The 20607-nt window shown below is 40.3% G+C and overlaps 1 protein-coding gene across 15 annotated transcripts in view; it reads left to right on the plus strand.

Annotated features, from left to right (window-relative positions):
- lmo7a (LIM domain 7a) overlaps positions 1-20607 on the plus strand; it is a 61673-nt gene that overhangs the window by 34746 nt on the left and 6320 nt on the right. For 5 of the 15 annotated variants that reach the window (XM_028435385.1, XM_028435383.1, XM_028435384.1 and 2 more), the window contains exons 8-26: positions 415-661; positions 791-1096; positions 4580-4609; positions 5285-5399; positions 6031-6170; positions 7249-7885; positions 9304-9576; positions 9803-9917; positions 10850-11011; positions 13147-13331; positions 13448-13511; positions 13913-13969; positions 15745-15770; positions 16238-16342; positions 16612-16686; positions 17667-18187; positions 18339-18395; positions 19273-19328; positions 19501-19662. In XM_028435385.1, the coding sequence (XP_028291186.1) occupies positions 415-661; positions 791-1096; positions 4580-4609; positions 5285-5399; positions 6031-6170; positions 7249-7885; positions 9304-9576; positions 9803-9917; positions 10850-11011; positions 13147-13331; positions 13448-13511; positions 13913-13969; positions 15745-15770; positions 16238-16342; positions 16612-16686; positions 17667-18187; positions 18339-18395; positions 19273-19328; positions 19501-19662 (3333 nt within the window). Of the gene's footprint in view, positions 1-414; positions 662-790; positions 1097-4579; positions 4610-5284; positions 5400-6030; positions 6171-7248; positions 7886-9303; positions 9577-9802; positions 9918-10849; positions 11012-13146; positions 13332-13447; positions 13512-13912; positions 13970-15744; positions 15771-16237; positions 16343-16611; positions 16687-17666; positions 18188-18338; positions 18396-19272; positions 19329-19500; positions 19663-20607 lie in introns of those variants that run through there. The other 10 variants (XM_028435389.1, XM_028435390.1, XM_028435391.1 and 7 more) reach the window with 8 other exon arrangements.

Raw genomic sequence — 20607 nt, forward strand, 5'->3', positions numbered from 1 at the left:
TATTTTAAAACATGGCATTTTGCCTCTTACTTGTCTCATCTGTTTTGAACCTTAAATATTTGGAGAATCCACTAAGCAGCTCAAAAGTTGTTCTGTGTTTGTGAAAACAAATACCTATCGCCATCTAGTGGCATGATTTTGAAAAAAACTTACAGGCAGGTTAAAACTGTTAAGTTAATGGCAAGCAAACACCAACATCAGAGTGATGTTTCCTTTCCAAGAAATGGGCAGAAGGAGACATTCCTTAGTCGTCCACACCAGCTTGTAAATGAGGCCTCCCCTCCCCTGCTTCCTCCTCTTCCTCCTCTAAAGTCTCACCAGAACACACAACATGCTCGCCTCACTCTACTCTCCATCCAGTCCTTGTTTGTTCTTTAACTTGTTTGTTACGTCTGTTTGACCCTCTTGCTGCAGGTTGTTGTAGTGACGCTGAGGTAGAATTCGTCTTCAGGATGGCCGACAAGGATTCTAAAGCTTACCGTCGATCTTTGGTTCTCACACCGAAAACCACTGCCCAGTTCAACCAGTTCCTGCCAACTAAAGACAAACAGCCAAGTTACGTACCTGCACCATTGAGGAAGAAACGGGCTGAACGCAATGAGGAGAGTCGACGCAGCTGGGCAAGTTCCGGTTACGCAGAAGACGAAGGCACTCTCACAAGGTACCACTACACAAGCACAAGCTTACCGACTGTATATGGAGATGGGTGTTTTTTCCTCAAATAGCTGATGTTTCTATGTTGTCTGATTGGTCATGGCTGTTGTGTTTCGTTCCTGCTGTGGAACAACAGCAACAGAGAGACAAAGCTTTCTTCTGAATGCCAAGCTTACAGTCGAGTATCCTGCAGTGCTTTGCCCGCAGCTCATCTCCAGTCGGTGTACGATTACGAAAGTGGCAGTGACTCGGACACAGAGCGACCGGACCCTGATCTGGTTTTGGATGACCTGGCCAGCAGACGATTTCACAGCCCCTCCCCCGCTACACCCACCAACTTTGCTGTGCCCGTCAGTCCCCTGACAGGGTGTGAAAGTGGCCCCTGGCCCAAGGTCACTGTGACTTCCTCTGTTGCCCCCGAACCAAATGTGTCCTACCTCAGGTCAGAAAACATGTGTGACTTGGATGTAGCTGCCATGTTTGCATGGTTGGTTGTAACCATGAGCAAGTCTCTGATCTCTAACACTGCTTTGTATTGTTTTATTTGCTGATTTATTTTTTTTATTTTGTTTTTTGCTTTTTGGGCATCTGATTTTTTAAAGCAAGGAGGGGTGATTTCAGTTGACTTCACAACTCCTCAAATCACATTTTCCTCCTTTTTTTGGTATGGGCTTGCATCGGTTTGCTGAAATCTCTGTTGTGCCTTGAGAATAATGGCTGATGTGCTGCAATGCTGCTCGAACTAAAGTCCTTGACCCTTGTGGTTGGCTGTCTCTCTTGAGCAGCAGCAGCAGCAGCCGTTCAGAGGCGCAGTCTCCACAACACGGCTCCGTGAAGGTGGACCACAACCTTGTCGTATCCTCGGACAGCCTGTTTAGGGAGATATATGGAGACTCTGAGGATGAAGACGATGAGGAGGGCTACGCGGATCCTATCCACGATGACCTCTATGCCCGAAAGATGGGTGTCAAACCTCAGTCTCCCTGCATGGCGTCTTACGACAAGTTCTTACCCAAGTTCTGGACCCCAGACGAAGACGTCCACATACAGAAAATCAAGCTGGGCTCTCAAAAGAGACCCTGGTACAAAAAGATGCAAGGCTTCAGGTGTGTGTGGTCATTCGGGTACAGCAACACAAAGACACATTGAAACAAAAGCACATCTTACTCTGGGACACTTTCTTGCTTTTTTCTGATTTTCCTATACCTAAAAAACTGCATGTCTGTTTAACCTTTTATCATAAAAATCATGGATTCTCATCTGCAAGATGCTAATTATTCTCATTTCTGTTTCTTCCTCTTATTCCATCATTACTTTCTCTCATCTTCCTCACCTCTTTCTATCCCTTTCCCTCCTGTAATCGTCCTTCCTCTTCTGTAGCCGTAAGAAGTCAGGCTCTTCATCGGATGACTCCGACTGCGACACCAGCCCTTGGCTCTCCCCTGCTCCCCCTTCCTCTGGCCTTTCTCCCCCTCCCTCTCATACACCCAACGCTACAGCTGATACCACAGTTGTTGTGGGGAAAAGGTTGATACAGCTGCATGATTGTGATGATCCGGAAATGTTTTAAAATCTCCGGACTTAATAGAAAAGCTTTCATCAGCTCTTGTGGGAGTCCAGATGTACTGCTTTGGCTAATGAATGAGTGATTAACTAATGCTGGGTTATGCTAAAGTGCTTAGGCTGACACTTGGGTAATAAAGGATTTCACTGGATAATCTTGGATGAATGGAAGTTGAATCTAGACTTTCTATTTTTTGCAACAAGTTGAGCAGTTTTTGCTTCCTGCAGTTTGACTTTAATGCCTGTATTTGATCAATTCCTGTTTGAATCAAATGTCCCGTTAATTGCTTCTTGCTGTATCATTTCTTCCTCTACTTACTTGCATGAACTCATCACCTCTCTGTCCTTTTCTCTCCTTCTGCCCATGCTGCAGTCCTCATGTCCAACCACACATCCCCCCGCAGCGTCCTAAGATACACCCCCCTCTGTTAGAAACCCCTCCACTGGTGTTTGCCCCTGTGGACCCCACCTCAGGTCCCAGACTGATCAAATGCAAGAAATGGCCACTCCTGGGGCGCCAAGATCCACGGGAACCCCCAGACCCCATTGATTATGAAAGCATCCTGCCTGACTTGGAGAACGATGACATGTTTGCCAGACGGACCCTCGCTTTCCAGTCCAACCCAGACCTGGTTATGAAGAAAACCAATCTCTCCAGCAGGCATCGACGCTACACATCTGAGCCACAACTGAATATTGTCATACAAGAGCATAACGACAGAGGCACAGAGGAGGCCGACTTCCCAGACATAGAGCACGATGATGTGGTGTATCGTAAGGAGAAAATCCAGCAAGAGCGCCCACTTTCTGGAGCCCCTGACAACTACACCCCCATGGCCATCCCAGAACCATGGGCTCTACCTCCTGAACTGAAGGCCAGACTACTCTGTCCTCCATGTCCTTTGTCTTTAAAAACAGACACAACCAAACATGATTTGGTCAAAATGGAGAAACATCCTGAAACAGATGACATGTTGATTCGTAAGATGGGAAATCTGAGTCAGAGCCCAGCAGGTGTTGGTATGATGGCTCCTTCAGTGCCATCAGTTTGCAGCAAAGGAGACCTGCAAAAGTGGCAGGACATCAGGGAAGCCAGTCAGATCAGATACAAGAAGAGGAAAATGGTGGAGAGGTTGGCTGCTCTGAAATTGTAGAAACAGAAAAGATAGATGTGCCTCTTTTATTTAAGGTGTAAAATGGTATATGTTACAGTAAGTCTGCCTTTTGCCTGCACTTGACGTAGAATGGAGTTGTTTGTCTCTCACAGCCAGTGATAACAGATTTATTTAATGAATGACTTGTTTCTGAAAACTGTTTGGCACTTTCTAACTTAAATATATCAGCGAGGAGTATTTTAACATGACCCATGCTCACAGTAGTGTAGAGGGAAAAATCATACATGCAGCAACTTGACTTTAATTAAGGAAGAATTAGTATTTAGGTCTATGATTTAATTTACATTGAGAATGGCATGTTGTTTAAGTAAAGATGCACAAAGTAAACCAGCTGCTGCTGTGTAGTTTGAAGTGTGGAACATTTATTTATGACCAATTGTGTGCAGAACTGACACAAAGTCTGTGTTAACTGCCTAATTCTTTTTTTCCCTTCAAAATACCAGGTTTGTTTGTGAATTAATTACATGTCATGCTTAATAAAGGGAGAAAAAAAGTACTTTGTGATCTCTTGGTGGAATCTGTTGAATTGATTACCTCGCCTGAAGCGGCGTTAACTGGGATGAGGCACAACAACATTGATGTGTTTTTAAAAGATTATTTGAAAGAATCTCGCACCCAAGAGTCAGAGTCTTTTCACACTTTTCACAGTGTGAAAAGTTTCCAGCTTGAGAAAAACGCAAACATAACATCCCCAACTCTCAGCAGGGATGATAAATGTCACTGTGTTCGCTGTGCAGACATGATGAAGGTCTAAAGAAATTCCTCACTCCTCTGGAAAAAGATGTAACTTTTACACTCCATAGCAACTTCTGCACAAATCATCACTGCTGTGTTTATACAGAACAGACACACAAGGGCATTCATTTAGCTTCAGTCAGCGCTATCTGGGTTTATTTGCTTCTATCTGTAATGTCATGTTTCCAGTGACATCATGGGGCAGTTTTCAGAAAGGCAGCATTGTCTAGAGGAGGATATATGTCTACACACCTCCTCTGTCATATGTTAGAGCAATGTGATCTATGATAGACAGATTGATTCATGACTGTGAGGATGAGCACAGTCATACTCTATATGATGCACAACAGCGCCTCTCGCTAAATGGCCACAGCTTTTTCACACTCACTTTCAAAGTGCGGCGATGCTCAGAAATGTGACTTTGTTGTCTGTGACTCTCTCCGGTTTCCTAGACAGCAAGAAACGCAAGAGAGTACCAATGGGTGAGTTGATATGGGCTCTCAGGAATGTGACACGTTTGCATTCGCTCCGGCCTTTTACAGTTTCACCCTGCTGCCTCCTGCTCTTTTTTGTTGTTTTGTTTTTTTTGTTGCTGTTCTCACCCTCTGCCTGCTAAACGCTGACACACAACACTGAGGAATATATGGCAATGGGCCAAGTTCACAGCGAGTAGGGGCTGTGGGTGGTTGAGTGGGGTCTTCTGCTCCCCACAAAGCTCTATTGACCAAACAACAAAGGGAAACGATGCATACACAGAAACCTGCTCAGTCATCCAACCAAACTCTGGTGTGTCACAGTGAGAGTGTGCAGCACACTAAACACTGGGAATATGGGACGCATATAAATCCTTAGGTTCAGATAAGTAAACAATATTTGCAATAACTATACATTTCTTTTGGTGCTTTTGCATGGTGAGAAGGGCTGCGATATATGCTACTAACTGGCCTGCTGTGTTCAAACAAACCTTTTCATTGCAGGGTGAAGAGCTAACCCATTTCTTTCAGCATCTTTGTAATAAAGGTTTGGTCTGCACTGACAAAACTCACTCGCAGTTTTTATTCTTCCCACGCGTGAAGCTTCAAACCCTACAGACGACCTCAAATATGGATGGCTCATTGTAACTGTCCTGTTTTGTTTGTTTTTTTTTAATTCCACAGGAGTAAATCAACAAGTGATATTGATAGCAACCCTTCAGTGACCCGTCTGCAACGCTATGAGGAGCTGCAGAAGTATCGAGAGCAGATCAAAGACAGCGATGACAAGTGGCAGGACGTGAGTACAGCCGATAACGGTATCATCTTAAAGATATCTGTCTGCCTTTGAGCATCATCGATGTATTTTTAAGTCAAAGATAAGAAGTAGGATGCAGATAAGGCTGTAGTGAAAGGGAAACGTGATGTTTTTGGATCACTGGTAATCAGACCATCAGGTGCAATTGGTGTGATGTGATGAATGGCTTTAAGGTGGAAGAAGAGCTGCACAGAAATGCATTGGTGTGGAAAGTGTCATCATCTTTATATCCAAGTGTTGCATTATTTACAAAAACTGTTAGACATTCTTTGTTGAATTAATACAACATTTTGATATTATTGAATTATCATGAACTTGTACGATTTATGATAAAGTTACACGTAGAGAAACTGTGGAAAATGAAATGATAAAACTAAAGTAATCACATTTTAAGTGCAATGGAAGGTTATAGATGCCTCCAATCTGTCAGCAACCTGATTCATGTCATGGCTGAATAATGGTCTAGAAGTAGCATTTAGGTCACATAGTCCCCATGGTTTAGGAGAAACAAAGTGGGAAGGAGGAGCCTAAAGGGACACAAATAGGACATCTTTAATATGAATCCCCCTTCCTTTTTTTTTCAACGTTTAATCGGCGCTTGCTCTCGCTGCAGGATCTGAGCAAATGGAAAAGCCGACGACGAAGTGTCAATTCTGACATAGTGAAGAAGAAGGAGGAAAGGGAGCAAATTGAGCAGATTACGACTACCAGCAGTAGAAGGTCCAAGACCTTTAGGGAGATGCAAGAGGAGAGGTAAGATACAATATATCTGATCATGTGTGAAGTGATGCACTTCCTGCAATTAAGTGGTTTTGCAACATAAAAAGATGCAAAATTTGTCCTTTTTCGCTCTTTTTCTTAACCCTCAGTGGGTGATCCTTTGCTATAGTAATGTGTGTTACAGGGTTATTATCTCCAGTGTTGGGCAAGTTACTCTAAAATTTTAATACATTTTACATTACTAGTTACAGGCATAAAAACGTAAAATATTTGTCTTTCAATATTACCACCTCCAAAATGTAATTGAGTTACACTATTTAAGTGACTTTTAGCAAATGGCACAAGTGAAGCCATTTTAAACTGTGATTTACTGTAAATGTGACACCACAAAACACTTGCCTTTTCCTCATAATATTTTATTGACATTTTGAATCAGTCATCATCAGCACCTTAACATCTTCTTATTTACCAATGTAAACATATAATCAATGCTTTGAAATATGCAACATTTGCAAAACAAGGCATCAAAAACATCCTCTAGGAATACAACGTTCAATCAGTCTTCGTAAAACAAATGACTGGAAATGTAAAATGTAAATGAATATGCCTTAGAGTCAAAAAGGACAACTTAAAGAAAACCCTTATGTCTAAGTAATAGAATATCTTAGGACCAAATGGATATTATATCACAATGCAGAGTTTCTTCTTCTGCGCCACAGAAAGGGGTAGAATTTACGGTGGTCTCTAACACTTTTTTGACTCTTTTTTTCGTTTTCATTAGAATATCAGTGGAATTCATTAGAGTCTCCATTTAACTTGCGTTACTGATAAGTAATACAGTATATTGCTGATTTTTGTTATGCGTTATATTGCTGGAATTACTGAAAAAAAGAATATATTACAGTAACTTCTTACTTTTGTGACGTGTTCCTCTCAACACGGGTTATCACGTACTATACATAGAGATTACATCATCATTTGTTTTAGATTAAATGATAAGACTTTAACAATGCCCTCACACAGCTTCCACTTTTCAACTCTTATTCTTTTATCTTTTCAACCTAAATGCAAGTTCCTTCTTCAAACCAAATGCTCCTCCGTCTCTCCTCAGAGAAAACAACAGAAGTCGTTTCAGTTCAATCGATATCTTAAAAGACGACGACGTGTTTGAGAGGCCAGCCATTTCCTTACGTTCCAGAACTCTTCCTACCAGAAGCTACACTATTGACACTCCGTACTCCTCAGGAACTTCTGCGTCCCATCCGAAAGAGGAAGAACCCCCCTCAGCTTCCCTGGCCACAGGCAGGGCTTCTTCCCCTCTTACAACACACAGCATTGACAGAGTAGACGGTCCTGCAGGTAGAAAGTCTCCAACCAGCATCACTTCCAACAGCTCTACTAACAGCTATCAGTCATCTGTAGCTGCCCCCTCGCAGAAGAGTCCAGTCTTACTACGCTCCAGATCTACAAAAACAGAAGAGAACACCAGCGTTGTTTCCTCCACCAGCTCGCTGCAAAGGTTACCTCAACCAAGTCGCCCATTGTCAGGCACTTCCTTCTTTGGCTCTCAGTTCAAACAACCACAGCTCAACACAATGCAACCAAACCCTCCCGCAGTGTCTCGGGTGTCCGCCTCCCTCCCCAGGAGCTACCAGAAAATGGACAGCGCACGTCTCACTTCAGTTGTCACGCCCAGGCCATTCGGAGCCCAAGCTTCACGCATCTCTTCTCTTTCCCGAACTAATCCAGTGAGTATTTTACTACCACGTTATTAGAATTGGCAGAACTCATACAAATATAAACTATATTATAATAATTGAAGCTAATGGCCAGTTATATATATCAAGTCTAATTTTTTAAATATTAAATCATGAGTAAGTGAATCCATGTTCATGACCGTAGGGTGTCCAGGCAACTCCAAACATGAGATCGATTGAACTTTGTTTACTTTGCGTTTCTGAGTTACCAGTTATATCTACAGTCTCCACGCCAATAAATTAAGTGTTTATTGCATGGTTTGCATTGATTTAGAGTTTAGACCATTGTCATGCACAGTGTATCTCTTCTGTAGCTTGTAGTAATGTCTCTGTCAAGGAGGTAATATTTTCCACTGACGTGTATTTGCCTCTTTGCCTGTTAGCAGGATTAAGCCAAAAGTACTTAACGGATTTTGACACATTTTTAACCAAAGATAGACCTTAGGCCATGGAAGATTTTATTAAACTTTAGAGGGGATCCAGATAAATATACTGATTCTGGATCGGTTTCAAAAATCAAAAAATTAATATGTATTTTATAATTTTCTGATCTTTATGAAATTTGACGCGGATATGTCAGGTTGGTTCCTCAATTTCTTTAATTCCACTGAGTTTCATCCAGATTAGATCCGGATTGTGGACTATATGGCAATTTTTCGGAAAAAATGGAGGTGCCCATACATTTGGACCTACTGTATTATTATTAATAGGAAAATACATTTCTTTCAAGCCTTTAAAGTGTGAATGATCATAGTATCGTGACCAGATCACTCAAATAGATGACTGCCAAAATCTTGAAATAATATTTTTAGGGGTGTATTGATATCGGATATCGGTCCGATATCGGCCAGAAAAGGAATCTAAGATCTCCGATATATATTATATTGTATGTATTCAATTGTAGAATACTGTAGATATTATGTAGAAGGTTAAAATGTATGTAACCAATTGGTTAATAATAATGGGTCAGTTTTCCTCATACCTACTGTTGCTGACTATTGTTCTCTTTTTGAGTAACATCACTTGATCAAGCTTTTTCTAACACAAAAGAAGTAATAAAAGTATGTATGATTTGTGTTGATATCGTATTGGATTGATATCGATATCGACCAATACTCGAGGCTGATATATCGGTATCATATCGGGACATATTTTTCACTTGGTAGAGGTTCACACTTTCTGAGTGCTCTTGTTTTTAATGCAGCAGGAAAGCTACAGTTATCGGTTTGGTAACGATTACATTTAGCAGTAGCTGTAATGATTCACACATCAGGTCATATAGTTTTTACTGCCCACCATTCTTCTAAGTCACAAGGATAAAGATGTAAAGATGTCTTCCACGTTGTCTCATCATTCTTTGTGGATATACTTGAAACTAAATGTCTCCCTCTCCGTAAACACTAAAACAGATGGACAACTCGCAAAAACCCATTAACGGCGAAGTCAGTGCTTCCAAGAAGTCGTTGGTGCCAAGCCGGTATCACCAGTTCATGACACCTGAGGATGAAGAGCAGTCTAGCTCCGCCCACAGCAGTGAAGACGAGGAAGAACAGTCAGAGAAGGAAGAGCGTAGCACCAGCTCGGTGCAAGTCGTCTCCTCCACTCAGAACATCTCACCTGTGGCTCCTCAGGTTAAGCGTGAGGCTCCTGTGATTCCTGCGGCAGCCAAAGAAAGCAGCCAGGTACGCAAGCATTTAGGGTGATGCATTGGTCTGCAAATAATGATATATTTAAACTTGAAAATAAAGTAATAAATACATCACAATTTCAATGAACTTGTTGCATAAATTGCCTCACTCCTGCAACAGATTGGCCTTTGTCCGTAAATCTTTCAAAAGAAAAATGAGGCCTGCAAATATGTCAGCACCTGCTTGTCCTTTGCTTATACGAACGTTGTTTTGTTTGTAGGAAAGTCGCAGCGAGATGAGAATCAGCCTGAACCAGAAGCCCAACAGCAGCAGAGATTTCGGTTTCCAGGCAACCTGGGACTCAACAGGAGCTCGAGTCACATCCGTCCAACCAGGTAACAACAGACTAGCAAGATGGAATCTCACCGATGTCATCAAAGTTACTGAAACTGGGATACCAGCAAAGATTTGAGTCCACTGCAGTGGCAGATCTAGTGTATGTAGGGCAGCTTCTATCTGGGTCAGATCTGCTGGGTCTGAGCAGATTTCTGCAGAGATTCTTCACCTGAACACTGAAAATGATGAAGCAAGACATGTTATATGACAAAATGATGCACTATGAAAAGAGAAAAAAAATCTGGAAATATTGGGTCATTTGTCTTGTTTTAGATTGAGTACAGTAAAATTTTATGGATTTTTTTTGATAATACATACAAAAAATCAGAAATCAAGTTGTTAATGAAAACAAGAACAGTTTATCATGCATTTTGCATCTATTTTAAAGGATAGAATTCGTTTTTGATCATGTTTGTTAAACTGTTACAAATACAAATGAGCCAGAATTGGTGTACAGTGACAAAATTATTTATTTATATTTTATTTTCACTAGATATATATTAGAGAAAGTGAAAGTAAAGAATACAGTTGTTTGAGGTTGTGTGTGTGGTGTGTTTATTCAAAAAAAGAATCATCAAAATGATTTAAAAATATATTTAATAGACATTTCAGGCGACCCCATTTCAAATTCAGACAGCCCCACATGTGGTCATGACCCTAAGGTTGAAAAACACTGGCCTTCACATGTTTTATTTCTTGTTTTTTGATTGTTTGGTGTTTAGGCTGAAGTGCTGCAGAATGTGGTCATTTTTTTTTTTAATCTCATTTTCACAGCTGATTATAAAGCTACTGTAAATGACACAATAATGGCAATTCGTTTGAGAATCATGAAGAAATTGGGGGAAGTTTGGGGAAAAGTCCTTAATATAACCCATGTGGTAGAATTAATATCATTGAATGCTAATGACTCTGACTTGTTTTCAAACTGCAGGCAGTCCAGCCCAGATGTGCCAGCTGCAGCCTGGGGATGAGGTGCTGACTGTGAATGGACACAAGGTGGCAGAACTGAGTTACACAGAGTGGAAGTCTCAGCTGGAGGAAGCTCTGCAGGAGGGCAGCCTGGTCATGGACATCAGCCGTGAGGGTCAAAACAGTGAGTCACCTTAGCTGTGTGTGTGTGTACGAGTGTGTGTGCGTGCATACAACCTTGTTTTTCCATGTGAGTCAGACATTATTGAAAGTGAATGCAACATTTATGAGCTCCATTCCTGAGCTGACAGCTCTTCTCAGGCTGTTTGCGCTTCTAAATGGTTTTGACACCTGGAACTGGTCCTTAAACTGTTGGGAAGTCATGCATGGGTGATCACATGACAGCACAACTATGGACCTGGAATCTTTTCTTTTTTTTCTTATTCTTATATGATGATGTCAGGTGAACGAACTTTTTAATCTTCTCTTGGTTTTTCTTATTTTTTTTGTTTTTGCAGGGTGATTTATTTTGACTGGTTGGTTCTTCTTTTATTCCTTATAAGCTTGTCTGTTTTTCTATCCTTGCAGCATTATCCTTCTGGAGAACTAACCCATGTGCAGGTCCAGGTTACTACAAGTGTGCTGCAGTATTAGTTATCCTAGATAGATAGTTCAAATGAACACACCAGAGTAGTGACGTGTAAGTCTAGCAGCTCTAATCAGGTTAGAAACACTATTTTGACAGATGACTATGGTATTTCTTTTGGTTTGCATGGCTTGGGAAGATGGATTCTCTGTCACATCCTGTTGCTCTTTATCACCACCCAATATTCTTGTCCCTTAGGTGTTGGGGTTCCCCTTAAAATGAATTTGGTAACACTTTACTTGAGGTAGTATACATAAGGCTGTCATTAGCATGAATAAGGAGGCTGTCATTAAAGGTCCCATATCATCCTATTTTTCACCCATCTCTATTTGAACCCCAAAAACATAGTATTTAAGGTTTATTTTACCCAAACTCGCCTGTTTTCCAGCGCTTCAGCCTCTGAAAAGTCACTTTCCGAGCAACTCTACACAAACAGGCTGATTTTCCTCCTACTTATGTATATTCATGAGTGGGCGTGTCTATAGACGGGACACTGACTTGAGGGAATTAATGAAAAAAAGACTTTGGGCATGTGTATGAAGCCCAAATAGCACTTTTATGATGTTTAAAGCACATAAAAGTTGATTTAGCGTAACATGGGTCCTTTAAGTGTCGCTTGCTAAATTATGACACCTTTGGAGCTATGTCGGCATTTTTTGGGCTAAGTGGAGGGATCTAGTGGGGTTAGGTAGGGTCAGGTCAGGGTCAATTACATTTTTCAGTTACAGTTACATTTTCAATTGCCCATGATCAATTACAATTCAATTCGAATTACAGTGTTTTTTCCAATTACGATTGAAGTACAATTATTTGGGTTGTGTTTTTTTTTTATTTGTTTTTTTTTGTTGTACAAGTACAAGTATTTTATATCCTAAGAAATAAAATTACAATTATGTTCTCGATTACTAAAGTTCAATTACAATGAATCAATTACTGAGCCTGAAATAAATAACCTAATAAAGGTTACATTTCCTCTTGTGTTAGCTTTCTGTTTGCTTCTCTTATGATAACTGGTTCTAATAATAAAATACACTTAAAACGAATATCTATCATCATTCTTTCTTATCTCTTGGTTACTTTGTTAGGCTTTCTGATCAATGAAAATATAGGTTATAATATTTCTAAGCCTTTTCTTGTGTCAGCATACCCCTCGATTTCATTTTTTTTAAATGGTAAAATATGGGAAAGTTTGATATGAAACATATTTTAATAATTGTTAATATTAACTACATATGTGTAGAACTATACCTAGAACTGTAACACGGTTCCCCAGTTTTGCGTTAAATTATGAGTGACAATTTTTATGGCAATTATTAAATTCAATTATCTGAATTCAATTACAATTTAAATGTGATTATGACAGCAACTGGTTTTTAAAATGACACTTACAGTATAATTATTATAATTACGCCATAAATGTAATTAATGATCAATTATGTGATTAAGGTTAGGGTATGGGGTTAGGATACAATACACTTAATAACAGCCTTCATGACACCTTATTCATGCTAATGACAGGTGTAGTGTCATAATGACAGCGTAATATCAGCCTTTATGTATAAAACTTTAGGTAAAGTGTTATCATGAATTTGTACATGAAAAAATGCAACAACAACAAAAGTCCAAATGCAACCACACATTCTATTTTATGCCATTGCGTTGTCTGCATGCAGTGTGGGACAGAAACCAACCTTCCCTGCCATTTAGAAGCCATAAGACCCTCAATCTGACCAGCATGGATCATCCAATACTTCTAGGTTCCACTGAGACCAACCCCATCAAACCCAGCCTGGATTTCACTTCACGCGTTCCCTCTGCAAGCCTGCAAACGCCAAATATTCTGGCTCACCAGGTCATTGTAAGTGACCCCAGATCACCTTTTTATTTTCTGAACTTTCATCGATTTGTATCCCTGCGTTGTTCCCTACCTGGGAACTCTTTAATGAGCGCACACCCTGCTCTGTTTCCCTGCAGGATGTGGCGTCTAATGGTGTTAATGGAGGTTTTCGAGAGGAGTCTGTGACCATGAGGAACAAAGGTAAAGAGCAGAGCACACAGTTCCAAAGGTCATGAAATCGATCTCATGATTTATTTCTGGTTGAATACAACAACAGCTCAGTAGGTAGATGTCAGCTTTTTGATTAATGTTATGCAACACCTGAGAAGACTTTGAAAGGTTGACAAAGGGTCAAAAACATACAGATACAGATACTTGCAGTATAAAACCACATTGTAAAAAAAAAGGTGCAAGTAGCTCAAAGTGTACTGTCAAACATGGGTTTAATCATGTTCAACTGTTATGCAGATTTGATAGCCCCTGATGTAAACATATGCTCTTGAAGTTTAATATATGAAGGAAACAAACTTTTAAAGTATGAAGATAACTTTTTTTTTTTGCTGTGCCTCACTGTATCCTGTTTCTTTCCCCCTTTTATTCAGAATCAGAGCCCATATCTCTGAAAAACTTAAAACGGAGGTCAGAGTTTTTTGAAAAAGGTAAAAGAAAAACTTAAATGGAAATGAATTTAAAAGAAAAAAAAAACTACAACCAATGCTTTCAGTGCACTCTGGTGGTCAGATCCTCACTGCTTTTGTCTTTTTCTGATGTCGAACAAGTTCTTGCATGCCTTCTTCCAATCACAGCCTTCTGCTTAAGTGATAACTAGTAAACATGTACGGATTGGATTTGCACAGTTAGGATTCTGATGGTTTTCTCCATAGCTCTCTTTGTTCTTGTCTCCTGTAAAAGCTTACTCTTTGTGCTGTGCCCGTCCCTCCTTCAGGTGAATCAGGGTCCTGTGTCCGTGCGCTGGTCTACCTCTGTGGTAAAATGGGGTTTAGTGTGCAGTGACTTGTTCATCTACCCGGTACAGTCTGGACGTTGACATGCCCTTTTTAACAATCATAACCGGGTCATTCCATGTCATTTCAACATATTTTCAGGACATCCCACGCACTTTGGTCTCAAAAGAATTCAGAATTCTTTTCTTAATAATGTGGAAAACTGATAAACAACAATTGATAATAAGACACAGAGACATGCTACATTGACCTCATGTAAAAGATTTTCAGTATCTTCGTGTAGTGAAACAGCCCAAAAGTTAGGGACCAAAATAAAAAATGACGAAGTCGCATAAAGAAAAATTGTTTCATATCTCAAGAAAGAATTACTTTTATGCTATAAATTAAAACAGAGATCAGATTTTTTTAATTACATTCCCACATGAACTTATGGGCCAATGAAAATAGTAATAAGAGACTGTCACCCAAGAACCAACGCATACTGTATATCTGACTAATCATTAGTGATTTGAAGAGTCTGTGTACATGATTAAGTTACATGGAGCTGAAACATATGCTAAGTTGTTTACCGAAGACTTAAACATGTTCGAGCCAAAAAACCTGACAAACTTTTTTCCAATTTTGAGGTGCTGGCATGTCCACCAGATAGAATGTATAGCAGATATTTTTCTATATTCTAAAATAGTAGGTGGAGTTGTATTACTATACCAGATTTCAGTTTCCTATGTGATGTGGTTCCCGAGATATTGTCAGCTGAAAATGGAAGAAAAATAAGGATGAGCGAAAATCGACACATACCCCCCTCACTAAATTGGCCATATCTCAAAATTTTTTGAGACCGACTTGCGTTGACCATTTGGTAAATGACAAAATCACATATTGTTAATGTATTATCAAATAAGAATTTTAAAAACCTGTAACAAATATAGGAGAAGCATTTGCACCAACATGTGCATAGTAATGGGTAATGGTATGATGAGCATGTCAGAGCGTACCTACTATAAACACAATCCTCTGTGTGTTTGTAGCACTCGTGGTTGCACTTGGTTGGACATGATAAGCATGCACATAGTCATGGTCCGGTGCAGTAACTGTGTGCATTGCATGCTGCTTAGGGGTCTGCTTCTTTGTCTGCTTGTTTGATCTTGTCATCCCAATCAGTTTATTGATTTTCCCATTCAGAAACATCAGGCAGGCATCCACTGTAAATGTCAGCAAGCGGGAGTTCTTGAATGGAGAGAATCAATATGTCTGAGTGGGTGAAGTTTGACCTTTTTTTTTTTTTCTTGCTTGGGACTTTGTGAAAACATCAAACTATTGCTGTGGTTTGAAATGTCAGTTTCAATCAACGCTGTCACACATGAGAGTCAAGCCTGGTTCTGGTGTAATACATATGGATTACTTCAAGGATTACTTGTAAACATGCCTTTTTTCACATCAGATTTGTAACTAGTTTTCTTTTTCCCCAGTGGGACCAGAGTCTACGATGCCAGAAGTAAGTCAATATGACTCAGGTTTTTAGATATTAATCTTTATACTCTTTGTCTGTTTTGTCATAGCAAAGAACTGTCAAGTAAGTGTTGAAGGGGATAGAAAACCACAATCAGGGCACGCAAAGTCCCGTTTTTTGTTTGCAACTACATGGTAGGCCTTAAACATAGTCTGCCACTAGTGTGTGGTTCTGCCATGCACTTAGTGACACCAGCACCCTCGTGATGCTCTGTGGTAGAAGGGAAAGCAGATGGAGATAGAAACCCTGTGCTCCTGTAATCTATGTAAACACCTAAAGTGGCTCAGAGTTCCCATTAGGAGACCTATTTCCCTTTTCTCAGCAATTCATTATGACACTGGATGAAACTAAAAGTGAGCGGGAGGTGTTATATGTGTGGAACACAAAATGATGAGTTTGAAAACTTGCCGTATATTTAGTGTAAACTAGTTTTAACTCTGATTTGTTTTTAGATACCTGTTCCCCCAATCACTCCATCCTCCCGGTGGTCCTGGGACCCAGAAGAAGAGCGCAGAAGACAGGAGAAATGGCAGAAAGAACAAGAGCGTCTGCTACAGGTAGAATTCTATATATTTTCATTAAAATGTATTTCAGTGATGTTTGCTCCTAAAAGGCTCAAAACACAACGCACACAGCTAAAAATAAAGTATCCGTTAATGGTTCACTTAAGAGTATCAATTGTACTAAATCCCTCTTTAAACATTTATGTTGTTTGCCTTTTTTCCTGAAGATCGAGGATGTGCCAATTGCTGAAATTACCAAGGGTGTTAACTCCTCACTATTACTGCCTTATATCTTGTCTTGTTTGTTTTTGTTCTGTGTTTAGGAGAAATACAAGCGTGATCATGAGAAACTGCAGGAGGAATGGGAGAGGGCTCAGCAGGAAATCGCACAACACACGGTAACTTTACTATTATAAGTCATTGTTTGGACCACATCTGAAACATGAACCAAATTCCATTCAAAAAGTAAGGGCTCAGGATCATTTGAGGGGATTTAAAGTTTATATTTTAGTAGAATCCCAGCGATGTAACACTTTGTACAACATGCATCGATTGTGTTTGTCATGGCCACTCTGAATGTGTGAGGAACATTAAAAAGAAAAGCATCACTTTCTCCTTAATATTGACATTTTGGAGCAGGGATGTCAAACTCATTTTAGTTCATGGGCCAAATATGGACCATTTTGATCTCAAGTGGGCTGCAGATTTTAGGTGGAAAAAAGAACAGTTTTAACGTCATTCTTGATTTTGTAATGATTTGTTTTTTGTCGGTATTTTAGAGGAGTTTTGTGGAATTGTTTGTATGAAATTGCAAGAAATTGAGAGTTCTTTCCACAATTTGCAATTAAAAATGTATGCATTCATGTGATATAAACAAAAGGAAAATGCAAGCCTCTAAAAACACTGTAGAGTTTCATTAAATTGGTGAATTGGATTATTTGGCAATTTACACAATAATTCATGTTTTCCCTGTCATTTTTACTGTCTCCTGTGGGCCGAATTGGATTCTGATGCCTGATTTGGCCCCCGGGCCTTGAGTTTGACACATACAGTATGTATTAGAGGCATGAAAAATGGGCAGGTGTCATGATTTTAGATTGTTTGATAAAGATAAACCTCAAGATAACTGAATCAAAGCTTTGCCCAAACTACTGCTCTGATGAAGATTTCCCTGTCTGAAGTAATCTGTTTTTATGGAATGTGGTCAAAGGAAGTAAATAAGTGATAATAAGTGAACACAAGATAAATAAGTGAATAAAAGTTAGAACAAGAGGGAACGTAATGAGCAACAAAGACTCTCAATCTGTTCTGATCACCACCAAATGTTGTGAAAGTAGTGTTAAATTGTTTCCTCCTTTCTGCTCTTGTCATCCATCAGCCCAGCAGTCTTGAGGCGAACGACCAAACCGTCAGCTTACGTTCAGCTGAATCACCCTTCAGCCAGCCCACATCTCTGCTGTGGGAGGCCGAGGAGGACAGGGAGAGAAAAGAGGAGCAGGAGCGCCAAAGACAGGCAGAAGAGAAGAGGAAAAGGGAAGAGGAGGAACGAGAGCTGCAGCGACTTCGGGAGGAAAGGGCGAGGAGAGAGAGGCAGGAGGAGGAGGAGAGAAAAAGGAGGGAGGAAGAGGAGCTGCAGTGGCAAAGAAAGAGAGAGGACGAGGAGAGGAAGAGGAGGGAAGAAGAGGAGCTGCAATTGCAAAGAAAGAGAGAGGAGGAGAGGAATAGGAGGGAAGAAGAACTCAGATGGCAAAAAAAGAGAGAGGAAGAGGAGGAGAAGAGGAGAAGGGAAGAAGAAGAGCTGAGATGGCAAAGAAAGAAAGAGGAAGAGGAGGAGAGGAGGCGACAGGAGGCAGAGCAGCAGCGCAGAGAGAGGGAGAGAGTGATGGAGCAGCAGCAGTGGTTAGTGAAGCCTAACCAATAAACTCACATATTTAACCTGCTTTGCCCTTTGCTCAGTAACACAAGTACAACTAATACGTCTGTTTGCATGTGCTTTATCCTCCTTTATGTAACTTCATCCCACCTAAATACTCACCACCTTTCACTAAAGGGCTGGAGGCTCCCCCGCCTTTTTCAGTCCCCAGCCTCTGCTGTCCTTCACAGACAGGTCAGTACAGAGGAGACATCAGTGGGTTGTACTGTGTGTGTGTGTCTCTAGTTCTCTGTCTACTTGCAGCACACATTTGCTTCGTTACCATATAACAAATAAATACATGAACATTTATTTTAACAACTTTCTCAACAAATTATAAATCCATATATTGCTGCCTCTGCAATTAATGTATTGGTTACCCCTGGAATGGATGGATGACATGTTTAGGTTATTTGAGTACACAATGATACACATCAACCTAAACAAACCTGAACAAGAGAGGCATTTTAAAAATGGATGATTTCAAAGAAAGACATAAACCTGTTTCATCTGCTTCCGGGCACAATTGTTGACAATCGTGTTTTTTTAATGAAATGAACTATTTTAATGAAATTACGATCATATTGTAGTTATTATTTTCCATTAAAGCAGCTGTTACACGCATCTGTTGAGGACACAGGCATGTTCGGGGCTTTAGTTAAGCTTACGTTGTGACATAAATGAGAAACGTTTGCTTTGTAACAATAGATCTGTCACTTTGTAAGCACACATTCACTCCCTCTCTTCACTCTAATCTTTATATGAGCATGAGCCTACATGGGCATACCCACTAATAGCATGACATTATACCAACAGCATGCTCTCATCCTCCCTAAAGATTTTACCATCGTATTGGAGGGCAGGTGACAGTAACGGTTATTTAATATATAATATAGATGTGTTTTTGTTCGTTTTTTTCCAAGAATTAAACATGCATAGTTACGGTAAGATTGAATTACAGTACATGTGGCGTTGACAACATATACAGACATGGGAAAGAAAGAAAAATAATCAAAGAAGATTTAAAAGAACATATTTGTCTCTCTTAATGCATTTGTTTTCTGTTTAACAGGACAAAGTCAAAGTCCTCTCCTCAGCTTGATGAAGTGGATACATCTCAGTCCAAAGGTCAGTTTCTCCACTTATTTAAAAAACAAACAAAAATGAAAGGAGATTCTGTTTATTAAAAATGAGTGCAAAACAGTCAGGAGGAAAAAATAAACTAGGATTATTTCGCTATTGTTCTCTTCATTCTGTGTGCTGGTCACTGGTTGCTGCACATTACGTTGGGTGTGTGTAGGTATGTATGTGCAGACTGGCAGCATGGCTTACTGTCTGCTGGAAGAGCAGCTGAGGAGGGTACATGACAGGCTGGCTCTGAGTGAGAGGGCTGCTTCAGAGCTGGAGCTGCAGCAGCGCAGACACATCCTCAGTGTCATGAGATACAGAGAGCCTGAGAGAGGTGATGTGCAGCCTCTCGGTTTCACGTTCCAACAATCAGCTGAGCTGTCGACGGGAACGTTTCACTGAATCAAAAGATGTTTGATTTTCCTCCCACCTGATGAACCTGAAATCACATGCTGATCCTATAACAGCACAGATTACATGAGATTTATTTTAGGCCAATGGCTGTGTTCAAAATGGCATACTCCGCACTATACACTACTGTTACGACCCAAAAGGAACAAACATATTTATAAAGAAAACCAGGATAAACATTTTTAAAGTTTTTATTTTGAGTTGCCTGGATTGCTGTATTTTTTCCACTGTTTCCTGGAGAAAAAGAAGCAACCAATAAACCCCCAAATCCCATGCCCCGAAACGAACTAGAAAACAAGAAAAGGGAAGATGATACTTTACAAAGTAAGAAACAAAAACCAACCTCGTCTAAGAAACCATGAAAACAGGACTACCGATCCCGCCAACTCTATACCCAAAATATAACCTTGTGATCAGAAGGATACGGCAGCTTCCAGCCGGCAGAGTCAACCTCCAAACAGGCGAGCGTGCACCTGCAGACGAGGCGCGCACCGGGCAGCAGAGTGGAGTGGGTGTCAGAAGACGGGAGGGGCCAGCTACCTGACAGCCCGCCTATTTATATGTCTACTTTATACTATAAGTATGGTTAGGAGATTAAGGATGATGATGCCCACTGAAGTAAACTTCCAAGTTTCCCAAAATGCATTTCAAACCTACAAAAACCTGAAGCACTCTGAGGCTAAAAATCTCCGTTGATTTGCCACCTTTGAAAGTTTTGAAAACATTTTAAACAAGGTGGGACCAAGTAGAATATCAACGTGTGGTCAGTTGATCCATAAAACTCACGGAAAACACATTTAATGCCGACATTTCGGAGATTTTCGGAGACCCTCCGTTGTGCTACTGGCAAAACTTCCAGTTCACTTCA

Source organism: Gouania willdenowi, chromosome 21 (genome assembly GCF_900634775.1).
Source record: "Gouania willdenowi chromosome 21, fGouWil2.1, whole genome shotgun sequence".
In the NCBI taxonomy this organism is placed as follows: domain Eukaryota; kingdom Metazoa; phylum Chordata; class Actinopteri; order Blenniiformes; family Gobiesocidae; genus Gouania; species Gouania willdenowi.